The sequence below is a fragment of the Clinocottus analis genome, unplaced genomic scaffold, assembly GCF_023055335.1.
Source record: "Clinocottus analis isolate CAN_PGR_092001 unplaced genomic scaffold, fCliAna1.0.p SCAF_6, whole genome shotgun sequence".
NCBI classification, from domain to species: Eukaryota; Metazoa; Chordata; class Actinopteri; order Perciformes; family Cottidae; genus Clinocottus; species Clinocottus analis.
In genome coordinates, this window is record NW_027176218.1 from 16,451,840 (window position 1) to 16,468,753 (window position 16,914).

Genomic DNA, 16,914 nt, shown 5'->3' on the forward strand with positions numbered 1-16,914 from the left:
CAGATCAAAAGCTGCAACACTCGCACTCATTTGAATCAAACATGGATTTTGCCAGACTACTGTATTTTTGCACAATAGTTTACTTCATAATACCGATCACTTTGTGCCAAATTGAATCCCATTAGAAAATGTCAAACTGCCCTCAGCGCGAGGCCGCGCCGAGAAACTTGTCTTTGTGGATATTTGCCACGACATCCTCTGAGTGGATGCCTTGTTTAGACCATTGTCAAATATCTACAAAGCAAGGAAACTCTGTATGTGTGCACAGTAAGACCGTCTGTATCCTTCACATTACTCGTTTCAATCTACTTCACACTCAGCGGGTGTATTGCTGGGGTACAGGGGTGGGGACTCCAGACAGCTCATCCGTAAATGCTAACGCCATGACCGAGCTCTTCTTCCTTTCCCTGGAGTCAAAAAGTGCACTTTGGAGCTGCGGCATTTCCCTTGAGGTGATAATAAGTGGCTCAACAGATATGCGGTATAATTGCCCTTTCATACTTCAGCAAATTGCTTAATTTATCCCAATTTTAGTACTTACTGTTTGCCTATTATGAGGTATATTGTTGCTTTTTTACAAAATCACCAATGCTGAACACAGAAGAGCAATAAAGCACAGCGATCCGCTTTCAGCTGAGATGCTGCGGTTGTGCCTGGTTGCTATGATACATAATATATCTCCATTGTTGCCGTTGTTCAGCACTTGTAGCTTACATTGTGTTTAGACAGCTGGGTAAAAAGTACAAGCTTGCCACTCAAAGTTGATTTTGAAAATCTTGCCTTGTCCCGCTGCTGGTGGTTGTAGCGCAGTGTAAATATGAGAGAGCTCTTATTGTAAAGAACCAAAAAAAAAAAAAGGGGAAAAAAAAGATGAAGATAGCGGTTGCGGGTTGATTTGCGAATATTGCGGTTTTTGCAACAGCCCTGCTGCAGTAGCACGCAAGACATTACGGAAAAGAATGGATAAGACCTTGTTTAATCAATAATCCAAACTGCCTGACCTATGAGGATATTTGACCCCTTTTTAGTTCAGCAATATAAACACATTATTGACCCCCCTACACTGATGCTGCCGTCTCTACTGCCTGAGGTGCACGGTTTGCCACATAGTCGTTACAAAAGATCCTGCTTATGTATGCAGAACTAATGACACCCCCTGACCCCCTCCATTGTTCTCACATTCTTTCTCCTCTGGCCTATATTTAGAAGAAAAAAAAACAAGATATCAGTGTTTCTTGTGCGCGGGCAAAGAAAAGATCTAATTTATAGCGATTCTTGATTCTAATTAGATTTGGCCGCTTTGAAGGTGCATTTTCTCATCTGACCATAAGGTGACTTTCAGACGACGGGTAGATGAAGCAAACACCCAGGATTGCTGTAAATCCTATGTAGCATGCTGCTATTACATCTGTTCTCAGGTTGTTCACCTGTCAGTACAAGTCAGGGCCACATAGCTGACACAGTCGCAACTGGGCGAAAACTGCACCTCTGTTGCTCAACGCTAACTGAGAAGCAAACGTCAAATGTGATGTCAAAAAACACCAACGGGATTTCTTTGGCGAGTCATAACTGTAAAAACCTGCACTGTGTGCTTGTTCTGCGTTTGATGGTTTATTTAATCTCCGCTTTTGTGAGTTATTAACTCGTTGCCGTCTTCTGCTTCTCATGTGTGTCATGATCACCCTCTAACAAAACCAAGTCATCAAGTCTGAAGCCCACCTCGTTCAAGGAGTGATAGGGTGGGGGACTTGATTCCTTTGCGAAAGCACCACCTACCTACTGCACACCTCCAACTCTCATAGCTCTATTACCTCAAGTCCTGAGAGAGGGAAGCACAGGAGCTCCGCATCCCAGTTGATTTGCAACATGAGCTAATGAGCTCAGAGCCGCCGCACAACACGGCTGGGAAATCGAAGCAGCCGGAGAGACATGTAAATTAGAGTGATCTCACGAGACGAGCTGCTGGACAAAGGCAGGGCTACGGAGATCTTTACCAGCAGGTCAGCCAGTAGGGAATGCTAATAACACGACTTCAACTGGTCAAGATTTAGTTACAAATTGTGATGTTTTCGATGCAAATGCTGCAGAAAGAAAGGGCTCTCAGGGAAGGCAGTGCGGAAAATATATAGTCAATGTGAATATAGTATAAATGCTTGATACGAACGATTCTGAAGACATATAATCTGTGACTGCTTGTATTGACCATTGATTATATCCGCCGACTCCCTATCCTGTCATAGCCGGAGGCGTAAAATTCAGGTGGACAGACTGGCTGAGGTTGGCGCTTTATTCTGCCATTTCAAACTCAAATCGAATTCAACAGCCAGCCTTTCACGGTGGATTGACGATATGAAATGCATGTGACAGCACAGAAAATACAGCTTGTTTCATTATCCTGCGGAGCCCACTCAACCCTCATCTATTTTCCCCTGCCACAATCCTTGTTTCACCTGGCAGTGACTGATGGAGTTCAGCTGTGCCTCTTGTGAAAAAAGGAGAAGAAGAAGAAGAAGAAGAAATAAAAGAATACAAGTTTGTTACTATACACGCTTTCTTAAGGCATAAAAGATTACTTCCCTTTTTTATGTGTCGGTACGGAGAAATAAAAACAGGCAAATTGCTTCAGCACCTCGGATCGCAATTCCCGGGGGAGGCTGGGAGGACAGCTTTTGTGAAATGTTTTAAGGAATTTCATTCAATCAGACGCCGACGTTCCGACAAGCCACCCCGAGTCCGCCGATAGCTCTACTCTTTGTAGCGTCACAGCGCAGGTACATTTGAAACCTTAAATGTCAAACAGTGATTAAATCGATGTGGAAACTAATCTTCTGTTGCCGAGAACCAAATGGTTTATAAATCCTGCAGCAATCCCCTAAGTAAGCACAGGAATTCATGAATGCTAAACACATTTGGTTTTCTCTGCTTTAACAAAGGAGATGCTTTGATACTACCACCCCTCATGTACTTGGAGGAGAAGACTGCTGAGCTGACACTTTTCTTTTAAATATGGATATCAAATGAGGCTTTAGCCTTTGATATGGCACGATGATGGCAAACCTCGGATGGGCCATTTATCTACAGTGCAAAGGAGAATGAGCTTGTGTGTGATGTTGCTAGTGACTTGGCTGAATAAATCCATATGTAGAGTCTTTGGGCTCTTTTTTAAGGGGGTTAGGGGGTACTTTTTCAAAAGTGCTCAGTATCACAGGACAAGACAACTACGTGCAACAGTGAACAGTAAATTGAAACTTGAATGGAAGAGATTAACAGGGGAGGCTGCGTGCACAGAGGACATACTGCAGAGTAAGTGAGGGGCTGAAGAGCTTGCCCTCTGCAAGAACACCGACATGAATATGCTCACAAGGCTGTCACAATGGGTCTCAACATCAATCACCGTATCAGGCTGGTCGCTGCGTGTGTGTGTGTGTGTGTGTGTGTGTGTGTGTGTGTGCACCCTCCCGACTAAACAACACATTGTTACAGCCATTTGCTTTGATGATTGTTGGCTTCAGCGTGGAGCTGTCCGAAGGAGTCGTGCTCTCAATCCTAACAGCACCACCCAATACTGCTCTAATCTACCCGAGACTCCCCCTACAGCTCAGACTCCTCTAATCCCTTATAAGAAAGAGGAGCCAGATGGTCATGAACAACTGCTAGTAGGCCTGAGGATGAGCGCATCTATGGAGATGCCTGGAATGCCTGCTGCTGTTTACCTCGTGCTTCAAGTTACCACTGTAAGCCGAGTGGAGCGGATGGGGTTCGCGTGTGTACGGCAAGTGTGCTCGAGCAGTCAGAAAGGAGCCCCCCCCCCTCACGCTGTACCTGGTGTCAGGTTACAGTGGCGCGTCATTCCCCCTTCAGTCCTGAGATGAGATGTCAGAGCTTCAGACGCGAACCTCCCCACCAGCTGCAGTCACCTTGTGATTCCTGGAGTGTCAGAGGTAGAGCAGTGCGGTCCCAGGGGTGTCAAGATACAACATGCCTCTCGCCCTCCCTCCTTATATCTCAGACTGCACAGGGCACCCGGTCGCGACCCCCTCGCTGACGAGCGAACCCTTTATTCCCGGCTCTGCTAACCGAAGCTGCTGCACCAGGAGCCGGACAGCTAGTGAGCCGGCCGGCTGCCGATGAGCCCCGCGCTGTCGCATGCTGATGGACCACCAGCCACATGCTGCATCCTCACCCCCTCATCGCCGCTCTCTCTTCCCATGGGACACTGATTAAACTGTCATTAAAATGATCTACTGGTGGGAGGAAAACAAGAGTATCAATCTGCGGGAACAGACAGGGAAATGCATGGTGGGTGTTCATTAAGTGAACATTACCAGAGTAAAAATTCAATTATCTCACAGCAGGGGATGTGCTGCGCTGGGGTAAAGTCCATAGCCACTTTAGGTCCTTAGGCCCCCACACACCCACACACACACACCCACACACACACCCACACACAGGACTTCAGAGAGAATCGCTAAAGCGAGAGCTTCTGCACACTTTTAGGGTGTTTGTGAGGTATTTTCATGGAGGCCAACAAGCTAGGCTCCACATGAATCGGGAGCCACCAGCCTTGAAATCCAAAAGCCTCTTTTCCACCTCCCTATTAGCGGTGTGTAGCAGCCGGTTATTAGTGGTGGGGTCCTGCCACTGAAAAGGGTTAAGCACAAATTGAGCCTGGAAAGAATCTCGAAAGCAAATGCCTTCACACAAATCCCCTGTGGCCGCCCCTTAAGAAGATAGCGGATCACAATGACCTCATGACCTCTGCAAAAGGTTGACCCATAACAGCGCACTGAGGTTGCTTCTGAGCTCTTAAACGAGCCAAGCAGACCAGAACTGAAATACAGATAACTGATGGTCTCACTCTGTTAACGTAGCTGCAAACAGGGCCTTCATCTGTCATATTTCACCGGTAGTTCAAAGAAAGAACATTGATGAGCAGTTGTAATTTATCGGTTGAATGAATATATTAACCTGTGACACGACACGTTGCATTTTTAATTTGACAGAAAAGTAGTGGGACAGGTGTGTGTTGGAGGTCTGACTTGTGAGCGCATGTCCCTTGCAGCTTTTCATCTTCCAGGAAAGCCCATTTGTATGTTCTCGCCCTAAGAATAACCCAGTTCATCTGTTTATTTAATGAAGCTTCCGGTAACGGAAAACATTCAGTATGATTATTAACCACGGATCGATCATTTATGTGGCTGGCAATCGATTTAGGAAATCACTTATATGTTCCTTACCTATCTAAATATCAAGGCTGGAGCACTTACTTGTACTGGAGATGTACTGAATGAGTTCAATGGAGGTGGGCACTTCCATCAACGTAAGTCAATGTCCGCATTAACGAATCCAACATCAGCTAATCTTTCCTGACCCTTTCATTCCCTTAAACAAACATTGCATCAAGCTGAGGCCCGCTGAAGAGCCCCTGAGCCATTTGTCTCTGTGCCAATCGCGCTGGCATTTGTCTCTGTGGACTGCTTGATGACACGTGTATGACATGGAGATGTCGCCTGGGGCATCGGAGACGGCCGCGGCTTCAGGCCACCGAGCCGGGCCCCTGTCAGCGCGGTTCGTTTTAGTATGTGGAGGGGACAAAGGGATGGATCTCAGTTTGTGTGGTGCATGTGTACGTGTGTGTGTTTTCAATGCTGGCCTGATCACAGCTGGGCTCAAGCTAATGCCCACTCTGTTGCCTCCACTGTGCCCCAGTTAGCAGGGCTCACAACCCAGTGACATGGTGGGCTGGGGTTGGTAGAGTCCCCAGTGTTGGGGTGTTTTTACGCTTTGCTGCATCCACACAAAAGACTTGGCCTCGTAACCTATAAGCCCTCTAATCCATTCTGTAAACATTCGAGGGATGCCCACTTCTACTACGAATGCCCATGCATGGGTACACAACGGAGCCTGCCACACATTGGCCAGGTCTCTGTGGGTTCAATCGATTTATTTATCTATTTGGCACAGAGATCACAATCACATTATTCATTTTTTTCCCCCCTCTATTATTACTGAGGATTACAACAAATGTTCATTTTAAATTACACTGATGGAGCCAAATGTCCTGGTGCATCAACGTTATAATTGTCTTGATTATTAATGTCAGCTTCACCCCAGAGCAAAGGCATTTCATTAAAAGAGAGACTAATAAAAATGAAGCACAAATATCAGATCATCTCCAGAATCACCCAAAACCCAAGCTGACTATCTCCACTCATATCTCCCTGGTGCACGGTGTGCTGCTCGTCCATGCAACAGCACTGTGGAGGCATATACCTTTCCACTTGCATGCCTAAAGCTGCATTTCAACCCCCAAGTCCACTATGAATCATATAACCCTCTGAATGAGTGACCCTTATGAACCCACCATGACCCTCCCACTCCCCTACACACACACACACACACTCACGCACGTACAAAAGAAGACCTGCTGCAATGCCACTGACTCTGTCATATCCAGGAATAGCAACATGCACAGAGGGGAACAGGCATTGGCGGCCTGATGTAATAAAAAGACACGATTGCACTGACAACCACCATGTTTCCCAATTAACATTTTGAAAAAAAAAACTTATCACACACTCACATGAATAATGATTAGCGCTGGGTGACTGAAGCCAGATTTACTGCATCATCTCTTAAGCCGACACATTTCTATCATTAACATCAACTAGATTCAATTGGAGTGTGATGAGAAAATCATTGACAAAATGATGAGCCACTTACCCAGAAGATGAGATTGAAGATGAACATCATATACTTCAGGCAGCAGAGGCAGCCCCTTGCCATGTTGCACTTCTTGAATTCTAAAAGGAACACAAAGGATAGATCCAGGTAAAAGACCACGTATTTGCTGCCTTTGGGTGAGCTGTACTTGTTGTTGGTCTTGTCTGCTGCGCTGGCGTCAGCTGGCACTCCAGTCTGGCCCTGCTGTGCGTCTTTGCGTGGCCCCGTGGAGCCGTAGAATGCGCCGGCAGTGAAGCCGCGGCCGCCAAACGGGCGGCCAGACGTGGAGGCTTGGGCAAAATCGGAGTCGCGGCTATCTACTGAGGGGCTGCGGTGAATGGCTGACTCCTCACTGCTGGACTTCTCCATGCTCTAGGGCTGCAGCTGCTGATGAAGGGCTCCCTGACGCACAGTCTACCATAGTCTCAGGGATGACAGGACAGAACAAATCCCCCTCCAAAGTCTCCACCGCTTCACACTCTGAAGCAAGAAAAAAAAAAAAGATAAAAAGCCTCTCAGATGCACAACCACATCCACCTCAGAGCACACAGTTGGGTGAGAAAGTCTTCAATGGAGAAGTGAGTAGAACTGCATATTTCAGCACCTGTGCCGGGCTCAAGTGTCTCCTGCTGCTGCTGTCTTGCTGCGATAGTCATGAAGTGGCTGTGCAGGAGAGACCAGTGAGGAGCATTACCCTCGCCCCTTCTGACAGGACTGTCTTTCCTGGGAAGAAGTTACAGCACTCCCTCTGTCCCTTCTTGTAATATCACTCTCCTCCTGTGCTGCTGATTGCTGCCGGGCTGCTCCAGTGGGAAAGAGAGAGGTGAGTCTCAGCTGCTCCACTTCCACGTTATCTTGCTGACCTGGTAACTTTTCTCTCCCGGTCCTTCCTTCACTGCTCCTGCTCCCTTCTCTGTCCTCCTCTCCCTTCGGATGCGGTCTCTCTTCCTTCACTCTCTCTCTCTCTCTCTCTCCCTCTCTCTGTGTCTCTCTTTGAGTGTGCCTGTCTTCTCTAGTGTACCATTCAGTGCTCAGCGGCTCAGTCCTCCGCACTGCCTGCGCTCTGCTCTCCCGATGGCAGCGCTCGAGCTGATGTGCTATTATTGGCAGACGCGACTAACGGGCATTTCCCTATCTCCCAACAAGAGCACTGCCCTCCTCCCCCAACTCTCTCTCTCTCTCTCTCTCGCTCTCTCTCTCTCTCTCTCTCTCGCTCTCTCTCTCTCTCCCTCAGCCCCTCCCCGCTGAGCAGACAGCCAATGCAGCAGCTGCAGTCGGACCGGAGCTCCTCCTCTCCTCTCCCCTCGCTTTAATGAGCCCGTCACTGTGTTTGCTTTGACTATACATGTTCAGTAATTTCATGTTTGATGTCAGGGGAATTAAGAGGCCAGAGATGAGCTTCAGAATAGCTAAAAAAAAAAAAAAAAAATGAAAGTCAAGGTAATTGTGGATTAGTAGGGGTTATGTGTGTGTGTTTCCACTGTCAGTCTGTTGCAATTTAACACCCCGTTGTAATCTGTCATTTTATTGATTAATGTTGCCGTAAATAACCCACAGTTAACTCTGACAGATGGGGATTTATCACATTGAGATGCTGAACACTCTCGCGGGGCAGAGCCAGGGTGAAACACTGAACAAATTCACACGACAAGCTGACAAGATCTTACAGAGCTTTGGCTTTAAATGTACCTCGCTCCCCAAGTGTCTACATGTGCATATCATTAGAGAACAAAGGCCAACTGGCAAAGGAGCCTTGAGGGTCAAATTTCAATAAAACCGTATAATTATTGCTGCATTCAAGTTGTGTCTATCTGAGTGACCTCGCCGGAGCTTAGTTTTAACCTCAGGTGAGGAGACAATTGGAATAACAATATAAATGCCCTTATTGACTCAGAGAATCCACCTTTTCCTCCAGGTCTGTCCAGCTAAATCAGGTCTACCACTAGCCTGCACATTGCTCTGCTTTGGTAATAGTCTTCTGTCAGCTGAGCGCCCGTGATGGCTCAACCTCCAGACAGATGGAGAGAGAGTTTCAACTGAATGGTCTTAAAGGTAAATCCAGTAATACCCAATCGACATAGACAAGCTAATCCAACCCCCTTGTGTTTCACCATTGTAGAGTAAAAAACAGCCTTGAGGGAAGCGCATGTATTGTGGTTGTAACATATGGAGGATCAGCTTTCAGCGTTTTTACAGGGCACATTCAGTGCGATGGTTTAAAATGACAAAATATTAACATCTTTGCGTAATGAATGACACTTAAATGTGGATCATGCATTATCAATCTAAATTAAGAGTTGACTCATTGCTAATGTCTGTATGTAATACAATATAAGACTACGGGGTGGGTAGGGGAAAAGGATGGATGGGCCAAACAAACACATGACTTTCATCCCAGAGACTATTCGTGTCCTTACGCTAGTTGCCTAACAAAGATAACAAAACCACAAATATTTCTTTAGCCTACTCGGTAGCTTTGTTGCGTAACCAAAAGTAAACCTACGCTCACACAGTTTATTTTGAAACGAGACCGTAGGTGTGTAATTAGGGGATACTGAACATACATTTCATGTGAACACAGAAGTTTATTTTGAAATTAACGTAAGAAAATAAACGTGAAACGCTGCTCCTCCGAGTTACGCTGAACGTACTGGGGGGAATGAAGTAAATTCTCTCCCAAGATAACAAATAAGATGAAATCCATCTAGCAGCACCCGGTCCTGGTCAAGAAATGTTCCAGCACAAGACCACAACTTTGAGTTTTCAAGCTTTGGATTTTGTCGTGATTAAACAAATGAGATATAACAAGCAGATTGGTAGAATAGTTTTTCCTTTAGACAGAGCCAAGCTAGCTGTTTTATTATCTTCCCAGTCTTTGTGCTAAGCTAAGCTAACCAGCTGCTGGCTGTAGCCTTGTGTCTACCATGCTGATATGAAAAGGGCTTTTAAATAATTTACACATGAATGCCACAAATGTCCAACTTTTCATATTTATGTGAACCAATTGTGACAGAAAAAAAGAATCACTTCAATTAATACATTTTTTTGGGCATAAAGAAACACAAATAGTTTCATATGTATCCATCACAGAGGAGAAAATCACTTTTCCACATTTTCAGAAACCAACAAAAGATGTGCCTGATTTTTTTTAACCTGCTTTTTTTTTGTGGCTCTGAAGCTTTTATTCACTGAAAGATGAGAGAATGTGCAGAATGTCAGACATTGAAGACCAGCATTTCAACAGATCATTTGCTTTATCCTCAACAAAGCCTTGAGTTGCTTTAACCACACATTTGCAGTTCTGGAGCCAGATCTATTATCTGCAAAAAAAGGCAGCAACTCTAAATGATCAAGGCGAATCAGTACTGAAGGTACTGCCAGAGGTAGACGTCACACAAAGAGAATATAGTGGTTACAAGTTGCGAGGGACTCAAATCAGCTCTTTTGAATAAATATGAAAACCTGTAAGGACTTTCTGATTCGAGGCACTTTCCAATCGTTGAGTTTCAGGCCCTTAACTCCAAATTCAATACTATTTACGTCAGTGCTGCTCTCTCTGAGAGTTACACATATATCAGAGCTCAGTGGGGCTCTGTGCATGTTACTGATTCGACTCGGAGCCCGAAGGACACATCTGAGTCTGCTCCCTCCGCACACCGATCCATTCATCGACTGAGAGCAACGGGGCTCTGCGCTTCTGCAGTACGGAGAGGGGGTTAAAGCGAGGGAGACTCGGGAGGACTGGACGTCTGCGGGGGGACACGGAAGAGTTGAGAAACGGAGGGAAGAGGGAAAATATGCGGAGCGCAGCAGAGCAGGGAGCCTGGGCTGGGACGGAGAGTGTGAAGGGGATGCGATTGCATTCAAACTTTCTCTATGATGCTGAGTAAAGCTGGCAGCTCCTTCGACATGTGTCTGCACGGTGCAAAGACAGACGGGAGGGAAGAGATTAGAGCTCACAGGGAACCAACCGGGCTCCTCCAACACAATGGTCCACAAAAAGAAGCAAACACATTTCCGGGGCCACTGTGGACAGAGAATGACACGCGAGTGGTGTCAGGAGCGCATCTCAACAAATGTGCTCATTTAAGAACTGGTTAAGACGAGCGATAACATAAATATATGTAGAAATTACAGTATGGGTTCTCCAAGGACAGCATTGTATGTGGTTTACATTACAAAGATATTCCTGCCGACAAAACAGTAGGGGGTGAAGAGTGGTAAGTGGTAAGTGAAATGTGCCGTCTCATTAGATAATACAAGAGCTGTGTAAAGAAAGCCTTCATTACGACGGCTGCGTGTTACCTTGAATGTAAGGAAATGTCTCCCGAGTCAATTTACAATTTTTACGAAATTGTATCTCTGAAATAAAACCAATTCTCTTTCTTTTTGCTGCTGTCAAACAATAATTGAAACATACATGTTTCATCGGTTATTATAGTTTTTTAGTTGTAATGGTAGCAAGAGATGCAGGTAATCTAGTATTTATTTATATATATATTTATTATAATTAATTTATAGTAACTTCTGACGTTTTTGTAAAAACTTTGCTTATTTCCTATATGAACCATTGTCAGTGTAATACTAGTGGACTGCTGTGATTGTATAGTGGCATAATCGGCCTTTTAGCAATGCAAAGATGGACACTATTGGTAGTTACATCATTCAGTCCTGATAAAGTCACTATTACATCATCAGGTTTATTATTTTAGAAAGGTACCTTAAGGAAAAAAACAAACATTATACAGCTGTTTTCAGATTCATCAGTTCAGCAGCTCAGTACTCTAATACTAACAAGTATACCAATATTCATGTGTATAAATGGCCAGCGTGCTCCTTTAATGAACCACCCATATGAAAAACACATGAAAACGAACATGTCTGGCACCGGCACAACGTTTAGGTCTGCTTCTATCGACGGATTATAACAGTTTGCCACAGAGACCACAGCTGGAATCCTTCAAGTCCATCAAAGTCTAGTTCACGGAAATCTACTGCAGTTTAACAGCCAGCATATCAACAACTCACTCCTTGAAAGAAAACACTCTATTGTAAATCTCACAATCCAGTCACAACCTATACGCCATCAGTTACAGCCAGAGGACGACGGTTCAGTCCAACGGGAGAGGAGAGAAGATGGAAAATAATGAAAAATATGAAACCCACTCGTGTTATGAAGTTCTTTGTGTTATGAGCTGGAATCTACTTTTGATTGAATGCGTTCCTGGTGCACTTTATCTGCACAAAATGACAGAGCAGTTTGTTTGTGGGAAAGCTAGGCTTGCTTGAGAGATCGTCTTTTGATACCATAACATAATATATGAGACGGCCTGTTGAGACCGTGTGTGTGTGTGTGTGTGTGTCTTCTTGAACGTCTTTGGTGATTACTTCAGAAGTTTGTTTTTGTAGATTTCGTTCCTTGATGCTTGCTTTCCTCGGGTTCTATTCATACTGAAATTAATATTTTTTTCCTGTTTGTTTTTGTCTCTTTCACAACTTGGCAAGACTCGGGTGACTTATAATAATCTTTTGTCATTATTTTTTGACATTTTGAAGACTGCACGACTAATTATGCCATTATTTAAAGGATACTTGGTAGAGGCATCTATCAATCAGATGCAGCCCTACTCATCTATGAAAACTCATTTTCCCTAAAATGTCACAGGATAAAAGACCTCGGTTGCTTACAGTAAAGCTGAGATAATTATGCATACGAGAAGAGGGAGGTCTGAACCTGTGGAAATGTGTGAAGCTGGAAGGTGGAGGTAATTTCAACGAAACTACACACAATTTCTTTTCACATTCAGCCGATATGATGCAGGAGCCTGCAAGATATTTACCTCCCTGGTCCATGAGTTGTTTTCAGTACAAGAAAAATGCAATCATATTTTCTTTTTCAATAAATATATACAAGTTGTTTTCACTCAATCACTTTCCGAGATGCCTCTAAGACAAACGCACCGTTTATTCCTACTATTTTAAGACGAATTAATGAAGAGATTCACGTCTTTCGTGGGGTAAAACGCAGTTTCTCTTTCAAACGCCGGTCTCTGCTACCCTGCCGATGAATGCCTCTGATTTACTCACTGGAATTAAATCATAACAATCACAGCCGCAGTCACAAGGTCACCTCACACATGACAGCATGCCAAAAATAAAACACTGGCTCTGTTCAAATGTCAATCCGAGACACTGTAAGAAAAATTGGTGTTTTGTTCGAAAAGACAGCATATGTTTTGACTGCGGACGAGCATAACCGACGCTGTCTGCAGCGCAATCACTCAGAGCGCTCAAAAAGGAGCACTGCTGCTCATTACATGTGCAACATAATCTACAACATAATTACTATATGCTCATATTACACGAGGAATTAGGTGCCGCAAACCTCCAACCAGTCGATCTGAGACCACAGCCGACCTGCAGAGATACGGTGCAAGACGTGCAGCAGCACACGATAGTGTGACTGTGTGATCAAGGCCCCGGGCATAAGGAGAGGATTACAACTACAAAGGGTTTCCTCCCACACACAATGCCGCTGCCAGTGGTCCTTAGCTCCTCCGAACGTTTGGCCGCGTCTGTTGCCGTGGACGCAAACAGACGCGGCTCACATCTCGGCATGTCTTCTGGTCCCTGCACTTCAGCGAACAGCGAGAATCAACTCGTCCAGCAGGGAGATGCGAACATGTTCGCGATCACCTTCGGTCCAAGGATACGCAGCGACGTGCGAACGCACAATTCATCCCGACGTCTCCCTCGTCCGACTAATCAAATTAATATCAGACGTCAATCTGCTTTGATATTTATGGTTCTATCTTGGCCTTTTATGACTCTCTCTGAATATCACCCTCTGGGATGAGGCTGGCCAGACAGTGCCGCCGTTCTTCAGTCATTCTTGGGTGATTTGCAACCAAAAAGTCAATAAAGGTGTCTGGAAAGAGTGTTAATTAGGAATTTATGACATCACGCTCGCTCGAAGATCCAATTGTGATAGCATGTGAGGACTTCAGATAAGGGCACTGACGCTGGAAGGAATCAAGTTTCTTAAAGTCAAACACACATCTGGGAGTATCGGGCTGGTGTTGACTGACCATCGAGCTCAACCTTGTTCCGTCAGACGTATTTCACGCACTTATCGGAACAGTTTTATATTTGTTTATCCGGCCTCTCGTGGACAGTGACATCGGGAGAGGCCGAACCAACAGCTGAGAGCCGGAGACGCGTGTCAGTGGCCCTTGTCGGGATTTGAGTGAAAAAGCAGCAGTGATGACGAATCCACAAACCTACAGACAGACACAGGTGCACTCAAGGCGCCCACACACACACACACACACACACGCACATATAAAATTAAATACACGTAAAGCCCCAAAGCCCCAGCAGCCAGTCCTGCAGCCGAGCCTCAATCTAAACTTAATGCCTGCAGACCCGTCCATCAGCGCGGTGGGAGACACGGTTAGACAGGAGAGACAGGCAGGGTTTTACAAGGAAAGTGAGTATACTCTGACTACAGGAAACTACATTAGCATTTAGATCAGAAAGCGTCTCTCGTCATTGAAATGCAACGTCGTATCACAGTGCAGTAAAGTCCAGTTCAATAGGGCCCGTTGCAGAGAGGCAAATGCCTGTGATGTCTGCAGTACGACACATGAATCCCAGAATAGCTCGGCAGATAAATCTGGAGTGACACGGTGTTTTGATAATGTTGATCAAAGGAGTGGAATAACTAAGTCCACCGGTGTCCTCAGCTTTATGTAATATTTAAGAGAGCCATAACTCTGTGATGAAGATGGGACGTCAGCAATATGAATCTCCTCCAGTTCACTGAACGTGTGGAGCGAGCTCCTGAATTTAGCGCTCAGTTATTGATCTGCTGGCTCCAAGTTAATTAAACTTGACTAGGGGGGTCTTTGAAAAGTACGCAGAATTTCTCCACCGCTAGATTTGAGATGGTACATTTCAGATTTTTCAAATACTGTCGAGTGGCATCAGTCATTCCACTAGAAACGAAGGCTGATTCATTCACACTCAGACACACACACTCAGACACACACACACACACACTCAGACACACACACACACACACACACACACACACACTCACATACATATATACTATAAATAAACAGGCTCTAAAAGGAATATTTTTGACATTTAAACTAGCATTTGTCAATTATTATTTTGTTGAATTATTAGTATCATTATTCAATCACATTGTGATGGAATGAACAAACGCTGTTGTCAAAATAAGGAACTTAGAGGACGATTAATAAGAGGCCATTACTGGCCATTATTATGATCACTAACAATGAGAAAAGGCCTTTTATTTTCAGTTCAATGATTTTATATTTGATTTCAAATATATTTATTTAATCCTGACATATATTGTTTTCAGAAAACATTATTACTGACTAGTCATGTACACAACATTGTAAGATAATACAAAAAACTCCACTGTGAGGCAGGAAATACAAAAAAACTCCACTGTGAGACAGGAAAGCAGAATCATCTCATCAAAGGTGTAAACCACCACAACAGATTCTGCCTTCTGGCGAAAGAAACAACACATTCAAGGTGCAAGAGAGCTTGTGTATCGACGCTATGGTGAGATTACACATGGTTAGCGAGGCCATACACTGTTAGAAATATGACAACACAAGGGAAAAATGTGAAGAAACTCCTATAACTGGCACTTCCTGCTACTTTCCTTGCATGCACATACTCGCACTTTGTGTGCTGTGCAGTACGGGTCAAGTTTCTGACTCCGAGGGTCAAGGGAGAAAAGAGGAAGCGGGCTCTTATGTGCTTTAAGAGGTGAAAGAGAGACAGGATGAAGAGGATGTAGTTATCTCCAAGTCATATGGGAAAAAATGGCAACCGCAACGGAAGCGATGCCACTCAGAGATCGAGTTTCCATAACCTGCTGCTGCCGTTGGCGCAACATAAAAACTATTTCTGTCTGTGGAGGAACAAGAATATATGTTGGTCTAATCTTTCTTTGCAGTGAAACCCCAAAGCCCTGTGGGGGACTTGTGTTTGTGTGGCGCCTCATAAGCAATCCAACACGTTCTTAAATCTCCTCCAGTGCTTCGGGGGAGCAGGTTACAGGGCGCGCTGGAGAGCTTATAGACAAAAATGTCCCCTGGTTACTGAAGGAGAGATGAGATGTACATAAAAGAAGGGCCGGGAGGGAGATGAACATGCACCGTAGAAGAGAATCATGCATGCATCCTGTGGGTTTTTTTTTTTTTTTCTGAACTTATAAAGCCTCCTTTAAGTGGCAGCGTGACTCTGGCTGTGGAGGGGATCACTGTTTTGTTGGCTGTGCCAAATCAGTCACCAGCTCAAATGAGTGTATGATCTCTGTCAATCCATGCCGGGGGATTACAGAGTCACTCTCTGCAGCGTCTAAAGTCACCATCGTGGTTTCATCGCCGGTCCCCAACCCGCGGGAGGTTTGGGAAACAGCTGGCGCCGCGTACGGCACATGTCGGCATCATGTGAAGTCTGTCCAACGCGAGTGCTCCTGAGCGCCGTGCTTCTCCAAAGGAGCATTAAAAGGCGCTGCTGACACAGCGGCGAGGGGTCAGATGGGGTTCATCAATATTTTAGTGGGCCGTTGCTGAAATGCAAACAAAGGAGGGGCGGGCCGCTGCGCCGTGCCAGAGACCGAGACGGAGAGAGATGGACACGGGGGAGCGCGCGATGCAAGATGAGAGGGGAGAGACGGAGCGCCTCTCTGCGATGCGGGCTCCGTGTGCTCGAGCTCCTGGCTGAGGATTCAAAGTCAAGGATGGATTAAAGGCACAGCAGAATGCCAGAGGAGCTTTCCCATTGTGGGCACCACAAATGGGACTCATCTCCGTCTTCCATCCTGTTGTTCGGGGCGGTGATGATCGTAGGATCTGGAGCTGCCAACGGCACATACAATCTTCAATTAACATAACTTCATCATGAAATGATATTTGCCCGCCCACATGCGACATGAGAGCGAGAGACAGATAGGAGGTAGGCGGGGAGATGATTTTTATTTTGGAGAAGAAAAAATAAAATAATAATCCAACCACGCAACCTACAGAGAGCAGAAGAGGGCCCGCAAGACTTCAGCTCTGATCCCACCAGCTGGGTAGCACCTCCCCACAATATGGCGTGCCCGGAGAAGTCCATGTTTGTGTGGGTGAGTGAGTGAGTGAG

At 45.3% G+C, this 16,914-nt stretch overlaps 1 protein-coding gene across 3 annotated transcripts in view; it reads right to left on the reverse strand.

Annotated features, from left to right (window-relative positions):
* Positions 1-16,914, reverse strand: part of tspan9a (tetraspanin 9a) — a 145,548-nt gene that overhangs the window by 53,871 nt on the left and 74,763 nt on the right. The window contains exons 1-2 of one of the 3 annotated variants that reach the window (XM_068602804.1): positions 7,328-7,857; positions 6,724-7,203 (exon numbers count right to left, since the gene is read on the reverse strand). In XM_068602804.1, coding sequence (XP_068458905.1) covers positions 6,724-7,092 — 369 coding nt within the window. In that variant the 5' untranslated portion in view covers positions 7,093-7,203; positions 7,328-7,857. Of the gene's footprint in view, positions 1-6,723; positions 7,858-16,914 lie in introns of those variants that run through there. The other 2 variants (XM_068602805.1, XM_068602803.1) reach the window with 2 other exon arrangements.